The sequence below is a fragment of the Eurytemora carolleeae genome, unplaced genomic scaffold (genome assembly GCF_000591075.1).
Source record: "Eurytemora carolleeae unplaced genomic scaffold, Eaff_2.0 scaffold555, whole genome shotgun sequence".
NCBI lineage: Eukaryota > Metazoa > Arthropoda > Copepoda > Calanoida > Temoridae > Eurytemora > Eurytemora carolleeae.
The window spans coordinates 128,636-150,533 of NW_019396468.1; the positions used below are offsets into that span (position 1 = coordinate 128,636).

Consider the following 21,898-nt stretch of genomic DNA (forward strand, 5'->3'; position numbering starts at 1 on the left):
GTAAACCATGGTGAGTTAGATGTAAGCAGCTTAAAGTAATCAATCAATATTTATGTTTATGTCAAAAACGAAAATGACGTAATTTAAAAAAAGTGTCAAAATCTGACAATGTTAAAAATCTGTTTAAGAAAAATTGTTTCATTTCAAAATGTTCAGCAAACCGATTGCAGTTCAGAATAAAATTTTGATGATAAATAATTGTTTTAAAAAACTTTAAAAATTGTAATGCAACTATCTATCCCTGTTCCCAATGCAGTCCGCCAGGTAAAAAGGATTTATGGGGGGGGGGCTGCACGGGGTTAACCCTATTCCTACTGACGTCTCCTCTGCCCAAAATAACCCCCCCCCCCGTGTGAGAACCGCTGTGTCTCAGAAAAGAGTGACCGGCTTCAGTCTGTCTAAGTACATTCAACTCAACAAATATTAAATATATTTATATCCCAGTAAACCACCACCAGCTAATATCTAAACAACTAGTAAACTTATCCATCAAATTGTTAGACAGCCTCTACTTTGAAGCGTTTTAATAGCATAGGTTTCCGTATGATCTCACAAATCTCTTCAAAAATGTGTAACTTTGGTCATTTAAAAACTACCGCGCTCTTATCTTTAGTTTAAGATTAAAGGAGAAATTGACAAAATTCATTTCAATGTTTGCGTGAGAGCTTGCACATCTTGATTCACAGAGAAATATATTTATTGTCTCATTCAAAAATATATAAAGTTTCGTGCATTTACTCCTGTTTTAATATTAAAACTACGCACAATGGCGAAAAAGCCCTGAAATGTAAAAGTTAAGTAAAACATTAAGTACTCAGGTTACTCATAGTTACTCTCCCGCCGTGTACCCGCCCTTGGTCGATTTTACCGGGAAACTAAATTAAAGTAAAAAATTGAGGCAAATCGGTCAAAAAATTTTTCCTGCACTGACACTTTTCCACTCAAAATTAATATTGATTATAAAAATCTAAACCTTACACTAACACTCCCCAGCTGCTCAAGGTTTTGACATAATATGACCAAAGGAATTGAGTCTTTGCCGCAAACTCTAATTTAATAATCTCAATATCTGTTGCAACCTAATAGTGTAGACCTTTGATATTTCAAACTTAGATTCTTTGATCCAACAGAATTCATAGTTTGAAATATCTAAGGTTTACGACGTTGGGTTGTGAAGATATAGGGATTAGAAAATCAGAGTTTGTGGCAAAGACTCAATTTATTTCCTGTAAAAATACCACAGGGGGGGGATGTTTTGCCAGAGCTAGGGGGGACAATAAATTTCGACGCGCAAAAAATCAATTATTTTACCTCACTGGAAAATATTATAAGCCTCCCCTGGCTTTGTAGTTTTCAGTGACCTGAAGAAAAACAAGTGGTAACTACCATCACTAATTGTCATGTACAATTAATTACATTGTGGTGTATAACATACAGTGTTTCCCAATAAACATGAGAATTGAGTGATGAATTCCGTTTGAGATGCCCATGTATAGCATAAAGCTACACTTCGTGTTTCGTCATTTAAGATTTTCAAAATGGTAGACAGAGCCAGACGAGCATTGGTTGTTACACTGACAGCTTTGGTAAGCAAATTGATAATTTGATCAAAAGGAGATTTTTGCAGCAAACTCAGGTTTTGTAATACCTATATCTTTGCAATCCTGTGTCGTAGACCTTTGATATTTCAAACTATGAACTATGTTAAATATAAAAGTCTAAGTTTGAAATATTAATGGTTTACGCCATCAGATTGCGAAGTTACAGTGACAATAAAATTTGCGTTTGTGGCAAAACTTATTTCCTTTGTTTGAAAATGTTTGCAGTTTTTGGAAACGTTTTTTGTTGCTCAATGACAACTATTTATTAAAAACTCTAAATTAATGTTCAGATTGTGTTGGTTTTAATGTCCTACAGTAGTTTCGGTCTCAGTTACAATGTTGCAGGTTAATTAATCTTAATTTGGGGTTAAACTAGGGGTTAAACCAGGGGTTAAACCAGGGGTTAAACCAGGGGTTAAACCAGGGGTTAAACCAGGGGTTAAACCAAGGGTTAAACCAGGGGTTAAAACATACAGACTAAAGAAGACAAAAAAGACCAGTACAGCATATCACCCCTAGTTGAAAGATTATCGAATGTAATGTTCCCATATCTGTATGTTCTAGATATAAAAAAAAAATTTGTAACAAACTCTAATTTTCTAATTTTTGCAACCTGATGTTGAAATCTTTGGCATTTAAAATTTCGTTATTAGATCTGGCAGAGTTCTGAGTTTGAAATATTAAAGGCTTACAATATTAGGTTGCAAAACTATAAAAACTTGATAATTTGAGTTGGTTACAAGACTCTAGGTACTTTCCCCTCTTAAAGACGATTTATCAAGAATCAAGAATTATATCTAAATGGTAATGCTAGGTTGAACCAGAAAAAAAACGTAGTGAGCCTGGACAAAAAGGTGGTCCAAGATTAACTATTAATTTTATTGTTCCTACTGGAAACCAGCCAGGACAATACAAAGTTGTTTAGATGGGATAAGGAAGGAAAATAAGTTTTTAAAATATTTTTGTTTAGAAAGATTTCTTGCTCAGATGGATGAATATAAAGTAGATTCATTTTGTCCCTGTAAACCTAGGTAATTGGTTAAAATAAATCCATTTTCTCAAAAACTAATGAAAACATATATTTTCAGAATAGCGCGATCTTTGAAATATCTGAATGGGTCACTGAAACCTGAAGATATTAATTTTGAAAAGGAAACAGGGCATCTTTTTATCAAAAATTCAAAAGGGCATCAATTTTGAAATTTGGCTTGTTTTTCTAAATAGGTGTGTGTCGGGGTGTTTGCATTCGATAAACACGCCAAAATGACTAAATCGGACCCACATAGGCAATTCACATATGACCCCATGAATTGATTAGGTTTCAAATTTGAAAACCTAATCCCAAGAAAAATGTCCATATTTCTTATTTCTAAAAATGATTCACGCTAATAATACTTTTGTTTGATGCAGATAATGATTAAAAACGGCAACTTTAAAAACATTTAAAAGTTTTCATTGGTGCTAGAGATCGGGACGAAAGCACCCTATGCTTAGTATTCAAGATTAGATTTAAGACTTATATTAGACATGAAGTTATTTTTTGGATTTGAAACATTTTTTTTAAATGCTACTACTAAAGCCCTTAACAATACAAATTTTCGTTTCTTTTTTGGCATTCATGATATCAAGATGTCTGTTGTAGATAGCTGATGGTGAATACGTTGGAAAATCTACATGTAACCAGTACACTACAGGTTTAAATAATATAATAATATGATAATTCAAACCAGCACACTACAGGTTTAAATAATAGGATTATATGATAATTCAAACCTTTTGGTTTTGTTAAAGGGATTGCAAGTGTAATTTCGAGTGACCCTTTATGCAAAGATTCAGATTCACTAAGGTACCTATAAAAGCTTGGTCTGATCAAATGTTAATTAAATATCAACGTTTATATCTTTGAAACCTGATTATTTTCAACTGTGATTTCTCTATTAAAGTGACTTGTGCATTTCTTCAGCCATAAATGATTCAGAAATAATTATAAAGAAACAGGTTAGTACCAAAAAACTACAATGTCTTCCATATTATTGATAAAGGTTTCAATTGGGTATCGTTATGTATGTCGCATTGCCCTGGCTTTGCATGAAGGGACACTTGACATTACGCTGGTAATTCCTTTTATGTAACTGTTGCAAATGCAATGCATGGGCACAGTGCAATGTATGGGTACAGTGCAGGATTCACCGACAAAGGGTCAAACGACCCATGGTCAAACGACAAAGGGTCAAACGACACAGGGTCAAACGACACAGGGTCAAACGACAAGGGGTCAAAAACGCGACAAAGGGTCAAACGACACAGGGTCAAAAGACAAAGAGTCAAAAAATGCGATAAAAGGGCAAATTTTTTTTAATTTTGACGGTTAGTATTTTTATTATTATTTAAGGTTAGGTTAGGTACATTCTGGGCCGAGCGCTGCGCCTAGAACAGGCTGGGGAGCCGAGCGCTGCGGCCACGGGTTAGGTTAGTTAAGACACTTTCTGGCCCGAGCGCAGCGGCTAGGACAGGCTAGGGGGCCGAGCGCTATGGCCACATGGTCAATTATATCCATTTATTTATTATTATTTGGGTTAGGTTAGGTTAAGACACTTTCTGGGACGAGCGCTGCGGCTAGGACAGGCTAGGGGGCCGAGCGCTGCGGCCACGGGGTAGGTTAGTTAAGACAATTTCTGGGCCGAGCGCTGCGGCTAGGACAGGCTAGGGGGCCGAGCGCTGCGGCCACGGGTTAGGTTAGACAAGACAATTTCTGGGCCGAGCGCTGCGGCTAGGACAGGCTAGGGGGCCGAGCGCTGCGGCAACATGGTCAATTATATTGCCAACCCGACCATTATGGAAGCCAGAATCAGACTTAAGTTTTAAATCTTCAAAAAAGTTTGGCGGATTTTTGTGATTAAAATTGCGAGTTTCCTATGATTCAAATCAAAAAATATTTTTATCATTTTGACCTTTTGCCGTTTGACCCTTTTTCGCACTTTTGACCCTTTATCGTTTGACCCAGTGTCGTTTGACCCTGTGTCGTTTGACCCTGTGTCGTTTGACCCTTTGTCGTTTGACCCTTTGTCGGTGAATCCAGTGCAGCAATGCATGGGTAAAGTGCAATGTTTGGGTTCAGTGAGACATGCTAAAGTGTAAATAGGAGGACGACAGTGAAATAGGAAGACGACTGTGAAATAGGAAGACGACTGTGAAATAGGAAGACGACTGTGAAATAGGAAGACGACTGTGAAATAGGAAGACGACTGTGAAATTGGAAGACAACAGTGTTTATTTTCAAAAACCAATGAATTTTTAAAATTATTGATTGAATTTTTTATCATTTTCTTTTAGCTCTTGGTGCTGGTCAACAAGTGTTATCTTACTCCTTCTACACCCCACCTACATCTAAACAGGGTAAACCTCTGTAAGTATTTTACACCCTTATATTCCTAAATGATTTTGACATATGCCTGAGAATAAAAACATTTTAAAGGGACTGTAAGCGTAATTTAGAGTGAACATCCGTACAAAGATAGCAATGCTCGATTCACAACGATACCCCAGAAACCTTCATATAATCAATAATGCCAAAGATAATGTAATTTATCTAGGTTTCAAAGTGCTTAATTTTGATCATTTCTACATGTTTTTCTTCAGTAGAAATGCGCAAGTCACTTTTGTTGAGAAACTGCAGTTGGAATTTAAAATTCATTCTAGACAAGTAAAAGTTTATATTGGTACTGTTGTGAATCGGTTTTGCTAACTTTCCATGGAATGTCACTTAAAATTACGATTACAGTCTCTTCAACGGAGTATGGATAGGGTGTGTTTTCTTTTAGTCTGATGGATCAAAAATAATTTCTGAGAACTATAGTTTTCTTTTTTAATACTAAAAATGATTGTAAACAATGCTCGATTTTGTTTGTTTAAAAGATAGAAGACGACAATCATTCAACTGTTTTCTATTTCTATGTGTTCTTGGGAAATCGGTGCTGCCCAGGATACTCATATTTATTCCCGACGTTTACCTGCATTTGGTCGATTTTACCGGGGAAACTAAATTTTCGCTTTTAAATCTATAATAACACACTCAATTTAGATCATCAAAACCGAGTTAAAAACGTTCACGTGGTTCTCCCGAATTCTCAAATCATAATTTATGGCAAATCGGTCAAGGGGTTCCTGAATTATGATCGGACAAACAAACAGACACCCAAACAGAGATTACAACTTTAGATACAAGGATGTATATATTTCAGAGAACCAGAGGCTTCAATATTACGTTATAGTCAACTTATGTCTAACATAATTCAACATGCAAAGGTATAGTTTATTATAGTCAACTCATGTCTAACATAATTCAACATGCAAAGGTATAGTTTATTATAGTCAACTCATGTCTAACATAACTCAACATGCAAAGGTATAGTTATTATAGTCAATTCATGTCTAACATAATTCAACATGCAAAGGTATAGTTTATTATATTCAACAAAAACCTAAAAAAGTGTTTTCTTTCTATGAACTATCAATTACAAAATAAAAAATGTTCCCTTATATTTAACAAAAATCACTTATTTGCCAAAAAAAGTTGGATGGCTGCCAAATAAGCAATTTTTTGAGTTCGTAATGAAGATTTTTTACTGTTACCTTTACTGTACCATCATGCTTGTGCTTCCCTCAAAGTTATAATTATAGGCAGCAAAATACTTTTGGAAATATTTGACCTATTTCCTATTGCAATTTATTAATAAATTACCTGCTTAAAGGGAGTGTTCACGAAAAATGAAAGGGGTATAGGCTTGTATTTAAAAATTTTCGATTATTGCTCCTAATCTTACTTCTATCTGTTGCGTCTATAAGGAGAAAAATGTTAAAAACGACGCATACCTGCCGAAGAATGTAGAGTTCATACAAATTCAGAAACTTTCAATATTCGACTCGAAGCGTAAAAAATTTTATTCCAAACGAATCATTCAGATATTTCGAGGCACTCTTATATAGTTGATATTTCATAATATTTTTTTATTTGATGATCCGAGAGTTACTTTTGAAAACATTCATTCTTGTTTCGAGGATTTTGATAATGAAAACGACATTATCACATTTTCTATAGATGTTCCAAAATCCAGCGCCAGCCGTGAAATAAGAATAAGATAAAAGCGATCAATTAATTAAAAAAAATACTATTTTGAAATATCAACTTTATATAGGTTGTAATATCTGAACGATTTGTTTGTTTGGAATAAACTTGATTTTTTTACGATCCGAGTCGAATATTGCAACTTTCTGAATTTGTAGGGATGCAACGTTCTTCGGTAAGAGCCGTTTTCAACAATTTTCTTCTGATAGACGCAACACAGATAGAGCAGCAATCACCATCGAATTTTTTTCGCCGTAAGCTTATACCCTCTTCCGTTTTTTCGCGAACACTCCCTTTAATATCGTGAAATATCGTGAGATATCGTTGAATATCATTAAATATCTTATCAACTTTGAAAAGTTATGTAAACAAATGGCGAGACTGGGTTGTTAATACACAAAATTGTAGAATCAAAGATATAAATTCAGTCAGTTTCTGTATGTTTATAAAATTCGTAAAAGTGATGTTTCATTATTACATATTCAGCTTTTATGTACAGAGTGACCTAATTAATATGGGAATTTAATGACAACTTCTATTTCGTCTTTGTTCAAAGCGGGATTATTTCGTACATTTGATTTTGTAGTAACACAGTTAAAATGTTTAACACCGAACACTACTAAAAAATTTAGACTACCTTTTATTCACCTTCAAGATTGACGGAGATACAGGGTGTCCCACGAAACATGACAGTATGCAAGAGGACTTGAATGTCGTCTTGATTTTTGATATACTTTGCTGTGTTTATTTGTCAATTTAATTTTAGAAGTAAATTTCTAGAGATAAAAATCACAAAATTCCCCTAGTCCTGCCATTTCCAAAATGTGGTCTGCCTTTTTTGTGCTTTCAATATTGCCCGACATATAAAGAATTTCGTTCAGATTTCGACAATTTTGCTTTTATTTAACAAAATTGAAATCTGAACCAAACTCTTTATATCTCCGGTAATATTGAAAGCACAAAAACGCAGACCACTTTTTGGAAATGCCAGGGCTAGGAGAATTATGTGATAATTGTTTCAAGAATCATACATGTTAAAGTAGATAGAAGACTAAATGTCACAAATAAATTCATATATCAAAGACGACTTTCAAGTCGTCTTGCTATTGTCATGTTTCGTGGGACACCCTGTATATATAAATTTTCTTTCAGCTGTACTATCCCCGCTGGAGAATTCGTTTGTATCACAATGTGACGGACCAAGAAAAGGAGGCAGGTTGCATTTTTTATTTGAAGTTTATAAAGTAAAATGATCTTACCATAGCAGATCAGGTTTATCAAAGCCAAAAGGTACATCTTAATCAATTAATGTAAGGGTATCATTGTGAACTCGACATATGTCTTTCTTAATCCAGGCTTGACCTTTATCCAAGAAATCGAATGAAACAAAACGTTTAAATTTAAATCCTTTCCTCATTTTCAATTTTTTGAATTGATGGGAAAATTGCTTTTCAAAACTCAACGTATGTTTCATGCGTTTTAAATAATTATTTTCTTCACAGCTTTTTATAAAATTGACTTCTAATTTCTATATAAATATATTCTATATAGTGAAACCCTTAATAATGAATATATCGAAAGAATTCATCAAATGTCGTATTCTTCACTTTCTGTTAATGGAATGTTGCAGACATTTAGTTTTTTTATTAAATGATTATATGGAACTCTTTAAAACTGTTCCCGTATATTCATGGCTATCTATTTATTTTCGCAAATACTGAAATTTACGTAAAATAAAATAAAACTCATTGAAAATTGTCAAGACGACATTTGATAAATGCTTTCGATGTATTCGTTATTTAGGGTTTCACTGTATATTAATTTTAGGTTAAAAAAGAACTGTGTGATCTTTATTGTCAAAATATGGAGTTAGATCTTTGTGATGTCACTAATTTGCACAGGTGTTATCTTATTCTATTTTTGCATTAAATTATTTATAAATTGATATTTTTGTAGTTTGGGGAATTTAAATGTTCTGTTTCCTGTCGGACGCTTTTGGAGATTTCAGGTTAATTATTTACCGTTCTTGAAGTGTTTCAAGTAAAAGTTTGTACTATATTATGCATTTATTCACGGGCTCTCTAAACCATTTTAAAAACTTGATATGAGATTAAATTCAGTAGTTGGTCTTGATACGGATAATTTATTCGACTACTTTTACAGAGGCGTGAGTAAACAAGAGAAATAACCATGCATTTTTAATCTCTTCTCGCTATCCTGGTGTATGACATTTTGCATATTATGCATGCAAAGAATATTTTTTTATTTTTAAGGCTGTCGGCGACCCTACAGTCAAAATATTTGCATCCAGAGATATTGATAGCTATATACAGGATAGAGAAGCTTTTGCTGTACAGGTATTAGATATCATGGAGATATATTATCAAGACAATCTTTGTTATTGTTTGTTTACGATTAAATCAGTTTCTGAGCTATTCTAAGTAAAATATCAGCAAATCAAATGGGGCCTTTTTCTTTCTTAAATTTCATTAAATTTCATTCTTTCAAAATTAATGGTTTGGACTATTTTTGCATATATCTGTATACAGAGTGTCCCCAAAAAACATGGGAATTCAGTGACGAATTCGATATCGTCTTTGTTATGAATTAGCATTGTAATACCTAATTTCAAAAGCCATAATATTATTATGTCTGCTAGAGTTTATTTTATGAAAAGGGTGAAAGACTGTAAAACTGTGTCTATAATGTTTCCGCAAGATGAACAGTGAAGACGGACAAGTTTACTCTGTTTGTATACTGTAATTATCTTGTTTTACTAAGTACAACCGGATGCAGTCAAAACATACACAAACAAAATGTGAACATAGCAGACAAAACTCTTACAGATTTCAGCGTTCTCAGTAGGCATCACTAAACTAAATCAAAGAATTATTTAAAAAGACGATATAGAATTCGTCACTGAATTCCCATGTTTGTTGAGACACCCTGTAGATGTTTAAAAATAAAGAAAAAATCTAGTGCTATTTGACCCCTAGAATATATATATTTAGGATTGATTGACCTTTAAAGAATATATATATATATATTTAGGACTGGTTGAACCCTAGAATATATATATATTTAGGATTGGTTGACCTCTAAAGAATATAAATATTTAGGACTAGTTGACCCCTAGAATATATATATTTAGGAATGGTTGACCCCTAGAATCTATATATTTAGGACTGGTTGACTCCTAGAATATTTATATTTAGGAGTGGTTTACCCCTAGTATATATTTATTTAGGACTGGTTGACCCCTAGAAAATATATATTTAGAACAGTTGTTGACCTCTAGAATATATATATTTAGAATTGGTTGTTCTATGAAGAATATATATATTTAGAACTGGTTGACCTCTTGAATATATATATTTAGAACTGCCTGACCCCTAGAATATATAATTATATATTTATGACTGGTTGACCTCTAAAGAATATATATATTTAGGAGTGGCTGACCAAAAGAATTTATATATTTATGACTGGTTGACCTCTAGAATATATATATTTAGGACTGGTTGTCATTATAAAGAATATATATATTTAGTACTGGTTGACCTCTAGAATATATATATTTAGGACTGTCTGACCTCTAAAGAATATATATATTTAGGACTGGCTGACCTCTAAAGAATATATATATTTAGGACTGGCTGACCTCTAAAGAATATATATATTTAGGACTGGCTGACCTCTAAAGAATATGTATATTTAGGACTGGTTGACCCCTAGAACATATATATTTAGGGCTGGTTGCCCTCTAGAATATATATATATTTAGGACTGGTTGACCCCTAGAATATATATATTTAGGACTGGTTGACCTCTAGAATATATATTTATTTAGGACTGGTTGACCCCTAGAATATATATATTTAGGACTGGCTGACCTCTAAAGAATATATATATTTAGGACTGGTTGACCTCTAGAATATATATATTTAGGACTGGTTGACCTCTAGAATATATATTTAGGACTGGTTGACCTCTAGAATATATATTTAGGACTGGTTGACCTCTAGAATATAAATATTTAGGACTGGTTGACCTCTAGAATATATATATTTAGGACTGGTTGACCTCTAAAGAACAATTTCATGTAATGCGGGATGCTCCATTTCACAAGTAATTTATTTGTAATTAAAGGGAATGACTACGTAATTTTAAGTGAGTTCCAGATTCAGTATAGCTCAGTCCAGGCCCCTAGCCAAGAATTTATTAAGGGGGGGGGGGCACAAATGTTAGAAATTTGATAAATGTGTAATTTATGGGCGCGTCGCAACCCCCAGGCGAATATTTTTTTTAACCTGAAAAATTCAACAAGGGTTAAATTTTAATATAAAGACTAAAAATAGATTTTTTACCTTAAAATACCGGACATTTTTGTTTATTAAGATGGATATTTTGCCTGTTTTGCATTATTTTTTCCCAAAAGTGCTCTTGAGAAGCTATTTGCATCCAAACAAACAAAAATGGATGGTACAAAACAAGATATAGGGCTGAGTTAAACTATAAATAAATGCATTAATGAAAAATTTTAAACCACGAATAGCCAAAACTTAATTTTAATGCATGGAAAGTATAGAATGTAAATTCCATATATTAAGATCCACAAAAGCTCAATAATGAAAATCTTCAGTTTTCCCAAAACTAAAATTTGAAAATAACTCCTCTGCAAGCTTGAGGATGGGTACAAGCAGCTTCTCCTAAACCTGGCCATATTTTATATATATGGTTTCAATTTGTATCCATCTTGCGTTACTTTTTCCTGTACGAAGGTTCATTAGAACCATTAATCTTTAAAAAAAGAAGGAAAAGGATAAACTTCTCAAAATTCAAAAAGTTCATTTAAATCCTTTATTTCAGAAGACAGGATAGACATAAAATTTCCTAATTAAAGTTTATTTCACAAAGCACTCAATTCTTCTTTATTTGATGAAAAAAAATCCTTGACACATAATCATGGTACCAAAAAGTATATTTTACGTAAAGTAGTTTCTCCCCTTTTCTTCCTTATTTCTTTTATTTATTGTTTCCTTCTTTTCATTTTTCATTTTCTTCTTTTATTCTCAGATAGTGCCCCCCCCCCCCCCTATCTACAGGTCTGATAAAGTACAAGTACATATTATATCTAATACAAAACGAGAAAATAAATTTAAAACTAGAATCAATGATCAAGAAATTGCGTCAATTTGTTTAGAGCTGCAATTCTGGCAGGATTATGGGGAAGTAAGAACTATCTAAACATGACTCAGGCAATCAATGTGAAAAGAGCTTTGTTCAGTGTAGCTCCATCATTAAAAAAAGATGCAGATCAGGTACAGTAGTAAAATTCATAAATTTGTGGACTTGGACAACAATATTTCAGAAATATTATGTACATTTCACGTTATAAAGCAAATATATTTACCATTAGTTTAAGAATCAATCTATTATGCGAAATCACAATTGATGTGTTTTACGTTTATTAGATAATTCAAAATTCTAACATGATTCTAACAGTCGTCTTCTTTTTCCACAGTTTTATGGGTCCCGCAGCAAGGAAGCCAATGTTAAAGCAATTTTTAAGCAAAATTTAAATCTTTTTATAGTCACCAAGTATACCAAGTGAACCAATATAGCTTTGTTTACAAATAAAGTGTATTTAATAGTCACCAAATATACCAAGTGAACCAACATTGCTTGGTTTACAAATAAAGTTTATTTAATAGTCACCAAGTATACCAAGTGAACCAATATAGCTTTGTTTACAAATAAAGTGTATTTAATAGTCACCAAGTATACCAAGTGAACCAATATATAAGCTTTGTTTACAAATAAAATGTATTTAATAGTCACCAAGTATACCAAGCGAACCAATATAGCTTTGTTTACAAATAAAGTGTACTGTGCAGTTTCTCAAATGAATGTAAACAAACCCTGCTCAGACTCAGATAAAATCAAATGGCTGGCAAATGCTGCTTAGGCTCAGATAAAGTTGAATGGCTGCCAAATAAGGGATAAAAAATGGCTCTTTTTTAACCAAAAATCCCTTTATAAAAAGTAAACGACTTTTTATTTAAGGTTTGATTGTTAACAAGCTTTTATCGAAGTTCAAGTTTACAAATAATTAAAGATTATTTTCTCTTTGTTTCCATGCTTTTGTGTACCCATGCTGTTTAAAAGCTTGATACAATTAAAATTGAAAACAAAACTCGTCTTCATTATATTTGTATACTCCCTTACAACCGTACAATCACTTTTTGTGCAAATATTTCATCATTTTTAATTTAAAGCATGTATATATGAAACTATAATAATGATAAACGTTTTTTTATGATTTTTTGAGATACATATTTGTGATTTTCATGTCTGAAAAAAATACACCAAAATCTGAATGACAGTCAGGAATTCGACAGTTATAAAAGTCACATTTTTGCAAATAAGATATCCGTTGCGTTTCAGAATAATATTCAGTTACCAAAAGTAATGATATTATACATACCGTTGATATATAATAATATAATACAGGGTGTCCCACGAAACATGACACTAGAAAGACAAATTAAAAGTCGTCTTTCAACTTTGAATTTATTTGTGACATTCAGTCGGCAACCTACTTTCACACGCATGATTCCTGAAACAATATCCACAAATTTCGCCTAGTCCTGCTATTTCCAAAATGTGGTCTGTCTTTTTTGTGCTTTCAATAATACCGGAGATATGAAGAATTTCGTTCAGATTTAACTTCTATTAAATAAAACCAAAATTGTCGAAATCTGTAGGAAATTCATCATATCTCCGGAGATATTGAAAGGCAGAAAAAAGGCAGACCACGATTTGGAAATGCCACGACAAGAAGTTTTTTGTGATTATTAATTCAATAATTTTACTCCTTAAAAAGTTTACGAAAAAATGCCGCAAATAATGTCAAAGGTGTAAAACGACCTTTAAAATCGTTTTTCTATTGTCATGTTTCTAAGGACATCCTGTATAAGACTAGATATATTACAAAATATTATATAATTTTCAGGTTTCTCTTCGAAATAATGTTTGGCCCTTAATAAGGTATATTTTGTAAAAAGGTTTAAAGGAGGAAAATTCTGATTTAAGATAGTTTTTCAAAGAGAGTGACCGGCAATGTATTTTAGTTGAACTGAGAAGTGAGAATGATAGTATTGTAGAGAATTTTTTTCCAATTCATTCGAGACATATGAAACGTTTTAATGATGAATAATTACGGAGTCTGATCGCAAAGTCGACGTTCAAAATCATCCATTTGGGTGGTTCACATACAGTGTGCCCCACGAAACATGACAGTTGGTGAATAGTTTTCAATGTCTTCTTCCATGATACTGTATTAGTTATATATAAGGACTTTTTGCAGTTTATTTCGTTAAAAAAATCTTTTACTCAAATATACATTGTTAGAAATCAATTTTACTATAATATTACTGCCATTTAGTATTTCTTGTCATCCTTTTTTGTATCAAACAACTTAACAAATTATGGAAGAAGACATTTTAAACTATTCATCAACTGCCATGTTACGTCGAGTTTTAAAAAAATTATTAAATAACCACAACAAAAAATGTAACTAAAATTCTTCAGTAAATCCAATTAGTTGTTTAGGAACAGGTTGAGAAAATAAAAATTGACTCTTATCATCGAAAATAAGTAATCTTATAATCTTACTCAGTTATTTTTTTAATTCTTCAATATTTCATTGTTCACAAAAAGTTTTCTGTAGATTTCCTGGAATTCTAGCATTGCTTTACTGACAAATTTCTATTGAGAAATATGTCCCTAAGCATCTAATTAGTTTACAATCAATTTTTTTTACATTTTTTGTCGTCGTTATTTAATATTTTTTTAAGTTGATTCTGAAAACGTTACTAATAAATGGATTGGATGATTTTTAACGTTTTATATGTCTCAAATTAATCCTAAAAAATTCCTCCACAATACTTTATTCTCAGTTCAACTACCATACATTGCCGGCCACTTCCTAAAATACTTTTTCTTGTATAATGGACAGTAAGCGTAATAGATTCAAGCGACCTTCCATGCAAAGAGGGAGTGCCCGACTTACAGCGGTACCCTTAAACACTTTGACTGATAACGAGGGTATGTTTTTATCTAAAATAGTGTTTAAATTACCGGTAAACTAGAGTGTATGCTAGCGTTCAGTGTATGCTAGCGTAAGTGTATACTCAACACCGCTGACGATGTACTTATTCCTTGAAAATATAGTAAATTCTGTACAACGCAGTTTTTAAATCTCTAAATGTGAATGTGAATAGTTTCACAATGTAGATAAATAAGGGGATAAGTGTTTCAATCAATGGTTTGAAGCGTGCTCTTGTAAATCCTTGATCAATCAATGGTTTAAAGCGTGCTCTTTTGAATCCTTGATAAATCAATGGTTTAAAGCGTACTGTTGTGAATCCTTGATCAATCAATGGTTTAAAGCGTACTGTTGTAAATCCTTGATCAATCAATGGTTTAAAGCGTACTGTTGTGAATCCTTGATCAATCAATGGTTTAAAGCGTGCTCTTTTGAATCCTTGATAAATCAATGGTTTAAAGCGTACTGTTGTGAATCCTTGATCAATCAATGGTTTAAAGCGTACTGTTGTGAATCGATCACTCACTCTACAAAATTAGAAACACTACCTTTTCACATTCCCTTTCCTTGGGAAATATATTTGAAAATATGTATTTTTTCTTGCCATTTTTTGGATTCAATTAAAAACTAATTCTGGGTTACCCACAAAGGATGAGACTTCAGAGACGATTGTACGGGATTTGTTCAGTCCGTTTCCTTATATTCCGGGTTTCTTGTTGGCCAACACTGGTTAATTTCTGTGCTACATCATTCATTAAACAATTAAAGTGCTCAATTAAATGCAGAAACAAAAAAATCAAGTTTCAAATCGTCAAATATTTAGAATTTTGGATCGTCTTTACACTATCATCCTTTGTAAGTAACCCTCTATATCAAAATTTTTTTATTTGTTGTTAAAAATACCAAATAATCTAAAATTCTTTTTAGTAACAACACTGTTATTCATGATAGCTACGGTTGTTTGTCAGGTTAGAATATAAATTATTAAACAAAAAGTTCAATAAATTCTATTAAAATTAAAAATAACATAATTATACCAAGTCTAAACTATGTGCGTCTGTTCAAAGATTGTCAATGGAGACCCTCAATTATAGATACAACTTCCACGAGATAAAGTTACTTACAATTGTTAGTAGACATTAAACTTGTATACATTTGTTGAGAATTTGAGAATAATTATTTGATAAAATATTTAGTTAAACTTACTCTGCCCTGTCAAGGTTTGACCAATGAAAATTAAGCTAATCTCCCCACTCGATTAGAAAATGGGTTATAAACATCATGTATATATTTATATTTAAAAGTTTTACAATTTCAGGATATATGGGACCAGGCTGGCATCCCTGGCCAGCTAGACGAATAGGGTTTGCATATGTTGGATACGGACCAACAAAGGTGATTCATCATTGTTTGAAAATGTTTTCTTTATCTCAAACTTTGTCTTGTTGAAAGGGACTGTAAGTGTAATTTCAAGTGATCCTCCATGCAAAAATGGCATGCATAATTTTACTTTTTAGTTGGCGGATAAACACTCGCCTCAAACTTAAATTTTCTAAGCCCTATATTTTTGCAACTTAGTGTTATTATGAAACATTGGATATTTCAAATATAATTATTTTAGCAATTTGAATTCATAATCTGAAATATCAAAGATTTACAATATCACAATTGCAATGCACCGAATTTTAGTTCGACGAGAGTAATTAAAATGCTCCGGAGAAAGTAGCTAATCTGGAATATTTCGGATGCTCCTATAGAGAAAGTAGCTAATCTGGAATATCTAAGATGCTCTAATGGAAAAAGTAGCTAATCCGTAATATTTAGGACGCTCCAATGGAGAAAGATGCTAATCTGGAATATTTAAAATGCTCCAATGAAGAAAGTAGCTAATCAGGAATATTTAGGATGCGCATATGAAGAAAGTAGCTAATAAGGAATATTTAGGATGCGCATATGAAGAAAGTAGCTAATCTGGAATATTTAGGATGTGCATATTAAGAAAGTAGCTAATCTGGAATATCTAGGATGTGCATATGAAGAAAGTAGCTAATCTGGAATGTCCACTTGCATGCAGACCTCAAGAACACGAGGTGAGATGGTACTAGTTCAACGATGTTTTTATCATGATTTATTTATTCTGATAAAAATAACAAATATTTAAATGCACATATTTGTTTGGTGTTACCCAAAAAAATAAATAGTTTTTTTTTGACATAACCTAATTTATAGTTATAACCAAAAACTTTAGGGAACAAAATGAAAATTACGCATGTTGTAACTTTGTAATTGTTTTGTGGCGTGGAATTTTTTTTTCATTATTAACGATTTCCCAAGATCTATGTAATGACGAATTTCTTACCCGAATCCAACCCAAACATTGGCAATATCGGTAAAAGAAAATTTCGTATTTTCAGTTTAGATTACGAATTTCTTTCAAAGTTTGCGCTACCATTTCTTGATATATGTGAGCACTCATAGGTCTGAGTTTGGACATAGTTAATTTAAGCTCTTTCACATCCGTTTTGGTTTGGTTTGGCAAAATTCGCTTTTATTTTCTTCCTTTAAGTTTAAAAAACAGAGCGTCTTATTTCATATTAGATTATCTTAAAGCACATAATGCATACTAGTATTATCTTATATTAGCCTCAAATAGTTTTCTAAAATCATTCTTTTAAATTTTCTGATAAGTCCCGAAATCACGATTGAAAGCTTTAAAGAAAAATTACAAAGGAATTGAGTTTTAACCACACATTTAAATGTTCTAATTCCTAAATCTTTGCAACCCGATGGTGTAAAACTTTGATTTTTCAAACTACGACTGTTTGATATAACAGAATTCATAGTTTGAAATATCTAAGATCTACGACATCGGGTCACAAAGATATAGGGGTTTTAAATTCGGAGTTTGTGTCAAAAACTCAATTCCTTTACATTTTTCGCGTAGCTAGTCAAAATCTCAAGAAAGGAGCGAAAGATTATTAATTCAAACATTTCATCTTTAAATGTAATTCTTTTGTTTAGGATTGGACTTACTGCTAGTGTTAGGGCTATAATGTGCTACTATGTACTACTATGTACTACTATGTACTACTATTTACTACTAGACTATTTACTACTATGTACTACTATGTACTACTATGTTCTACTATGTTCTACTATGTTCTACTATGTACCATGTGAATCTTAGAAAAATGCTGTGAACAGATTAATTATTAATTAACCTGCTTCATGTAAACATCGTTTAGGAAATCATCAGTTTTAGACCTGATTACAAAAATTCGAAACCATTGTTACTGCATGTACGTACAGTGTACACTGTACAGTATACAGTACACTACGGCACTAGGGTTTCCACCAAAAAAGGAAAATCGTTTCGCGACAAAAAAGTTTTCGCCAAAAATTTCGTATTTTTTGCATTTCGTTTGCTCGCGAAAAATGCGAAAATTTTCGCTTTATTCCAGAAATTATTCTAATATATAGCTATTTAAGCAATAATATTCTTATGTATAGCTTGTTAAACGATTACATTCTAATGTATAGCTAGTTAATCAATAATATTCTAATGTACAGTTAGCTAATCAATAATATATTGTCAATATAATGATTTTTTTTATGAAATAATTAGAAGTGGACATCGTTGATTATAAAAATAGTAATCTCTGGTGATCTGTATCTCCGTTGATAACCCCTACACCGAATTTGGTTTAAAGATTCTGAACCGAGATAGATTAATAGATAAAATCTATTTCCAAGGAATAACTGGTTTCCAAAGCTAGTTTTTTATGAATCATTTTAAAATTGTAAAATATTTTAGATAATTGCTTGTAAAAACAACTGAGTTGCAATTACATGTCTCAAACTATAATCTTCTAATCCTTTAGTATCGAACCTCTATTCATGATCCAATACAAGCATTAATCTGTCCAGTGTAATTGACACGTTCATGCATTTACCCATAACGATGGGTCCGATGTACCCAGGGTTTTATGCACAAAATGAAGGCTAGTTGAATGGATATGACTAAATTATGCCAGATTTTTGGTCATAATATTAATAGTTTTTCTGAACAAATTGCAAATATATATATATATATAAATATGGGATTATAAAGTGACCAATTTTTGCTTATTCAGTAAGGATTTAACTTTTTTAAGGTTTTGATTGAATTTCGAGAGAATGATGATTTAACTCCAAACATTATCGCTTTATAAAAATATATTTAATTTCTAAATCAAATTTTTTTTTTCATCTATCGATCATTTTGGACAATTTATTTGTGCTGTGGATTTTACGATCCTTTTTTAGTTCAAATTCAATAATGATAAAAAAGTGCGAAAAATTCTAAGACAAGATAAATTCTTTGACATTAAAACACTTTAAAACTGATCAAGAATGCATGAGTACTCATTATTTTTTAAACTCATTCTTACTTGGAGTTTTATTTAACATGACTTGCGGATTTCTGATTCAAACACAACAGAAGAAATTATTAGAATTTAACATTTTTTCCAAGCTGAAAGGACGACGATTGCTTCCAAATTCGTAAATGAAGGGTATTCAGAAATCATATCTATAATTATTTTATGACATTTTGTAATTAAATTATAACCTGGAGTGTCTTTTGCAGGTAAAATAGCATAGCTAACAAACCAATATCTGCCATGAGCATCCCGGGTTATATTAGAATCAGATAATCATGAAAAAAAATTGGATAAAAGTTGGATTAAAGTTGGATAAAAGTTGGATAAAAATTGAATAAAAATTAGAAAAGTTGGATAAAAATTGAATAAAACTTGGATAAAAGTTGGATAAAAATTGGATAATAGTTGGATAAAAATTGAATAAAAATTGAATAAAAATTGGATAAAAGTTGGATAAAAATTGAAAAAGTTGGATAAAAGTTGGATAAAAATTGAATAAAAGTTAGATAAAAGTTGGAAAAAGTTGGATAAAAATTGGATAAAAATTGGATAAAAATTGGATAAAAGTTGAATAAAAATTTAATAAAGTGTCCCTCATCACATTTGATTATTCTTTGATTTCATGAAAGATGGGACTTACCTTAAAATTGTACATAAATATAAATACATTATTGTTCTATTGTAATTGAATCTTTTTGATCTCAGATTGAATTAGGAAATAAATTCTTTCTTCATTACTGATCTGTCCAACATGAGTGGTAGAGAGATGGTCGAGAGTTACGATCTGCCAAACTTGGTAGGGAGATTTACCTATTGAAAATTAACGCGGTCAGGGTGATCGCTTTGAAAAAGGTTTTAATTTCTAGTCTTCAGATCTGAAAATATAATTATAAAACTAAACCTTAAAGAAATTACAAATCTTTAAAATGAAACTGAATTTGTTAAAATTAAATAAGTATTTCCATTTTTTACTTAGTTTAACGTAAATTTAAAAATTATAATTTAACCATTTCAAAAAGAATGCAGTAAATTTAATCTTCTAAGGCGCTTCGTGGCTATCTTGTACTTCAATTTTAAATTGTGGCTCTATCTGTAAACATCTTCTCTTTGTACAAAATAACAACAAAAAAGTTTGCAGATTTTTAAAATTTAACAAAAAACAAAACTTTTGGAAACATAAGGTTGTTAAAACGTAAATGTTTAAAACTCATAACTGCAAGCGATACATAACGTTGATGTTTTTATTTTGACCAAAATTAAAGCAAAAAATGAATAAAAATCAAATCTAAACTTAATGTTACAGCATAATAAAATGGATCAGAACACCAAAACTTTAAATAATAACTTTTAAAGCATAATCACTCTTAAAACATAATTACTCTTAAAACATAATCACTCTTAACCCATTAGTGACGAGACCAGTAACTATTAGTGAAGTTGTTTTAGAAGGATCTGTACAGGGTGACCTGTAAAACATGAAAATCTAAAAAACTTTGGTAATTCATAATTATTTAATTATCTTCAAAACTTTACTTTTCATGTTTTAGTTATTTAGATCTTTAAAAGAAGATTCCAAAAATATCTTTAAATTTTTTCTAGCAAAAAAATTGACAATTTTATAGATTCAAAACTAAATTACAGGGTGTTCTTTTGGGTTTTTTCCGAATTCAAAATCTTGTTTTTTTGGGTTTTTTAAAATTGAAAATAAAATAAAAAACCCAATTTTGAAGTTACTTCAAATATAAAATATGTTTTGAAAACAGGAAATCCTAAGGAAAGCGCAGGAAAAGACAAGACAACATTTAGTTTAAGAAAAAAGGCACTTAAAAAAAAAACCTCACCCGGTCAAAATTGACCTTCTCGTCACTAATAATCACTCTTAAAACATAATCACTCTTAAAACATAATCACTCTTAAAACATAATCTCTCTTGAGTAAATAAAATATTAGAATTTAAATCCTGTTTTATCATAATAAAGATCAAACTGAACTAAATTTTCAAATTAGACAAGTAAATTTATTACATTTTATTCTAAAACTCTGAATAGGGTTTCTAAACTTTTTTCGACCATTTAAAAATTGGATATATGAACATTTTTTTATTTCTATTTAACCTGTTTTATAATCTATGTAAAATTTTAACCTGCAGATTACTCTAAATTATGTTACTTTACTAATAGCTCTTAAATACGGATAATTTTTAACAGGTGAAAATATTAAAGATATTTAGCTTTGTGTTTATATTTTCAAGGGTAATTTTCTAAACTAGTTTTGAACCCATATCCAAAATAAAAATTTTACTTAAGAATTAAACTTTAGAGTTTGTATATTTTATGGACATATATGGTTCAGATTAAAATATTCTTTTTTTTAACACAAAATTATCTAAAACATTGCTATGTGGTTGTCTAAAGGAATTGAATCTTTTCCACAAACTCTAATTTTCTATTCCATGTATATTTGCATCTGATGGTGTAAGTGTAACCTTCTGATATTTCTAACTTAAACTTAAATGATTTGATCTAACAGAATTTATAGTTTAAAATGTCTAGGATTTACAATATAGGATTGCAAAGATATAGGAATTGGAAAAAAAATCACTAATGTAAGCGAAAAAGAAAAATCGTCAAAATAATTTGTT

General features: G+C 31.3%; 1 protein-coding gene across 1 annotated transcript; it reads left to right on the forward strand.

The window, feature by feature from the left end:
• Positions 1-1,533: 1,533 nt before the first annotated feature.
• Positions 1,534-18,468, forward strand: LOC111703858 (uncharacterized). Its single transcript, XM_023475930.1, has 18 exons — positions 1,534-1,586; positions 1,892-1,946; positions 2,572-2,632; positions 2,690-2,753; positions 3,244-3,295; positions 4,935-5,007; positions 5,843-5,906; positions 7,879-7,938; positions 8,554-8,627; positions 8,683-8,734; positions 9,000-9,083; positions 10,799-10,854; positions 11,930-12,047; positions 13,742-13,776; positions 15,764-15,804; positions 16,155-16,231; positions 16,861-16,926; positions 17,858-18,468. Exons 1-18 carry the CDS (start codon positions 1,539-1,541, stop codon positions 17,873-17,875), a joined length of 1,098 nt encoding a protein of 365 aa, XP_023331698.1. The 5' UTR covers positions 1,534-1,538; the 3' UTR covers positions 17,876-18,468.
• The last annotated feature ends 3,430 nt before the right edge of the window (positions 18,469-21,898 follow it).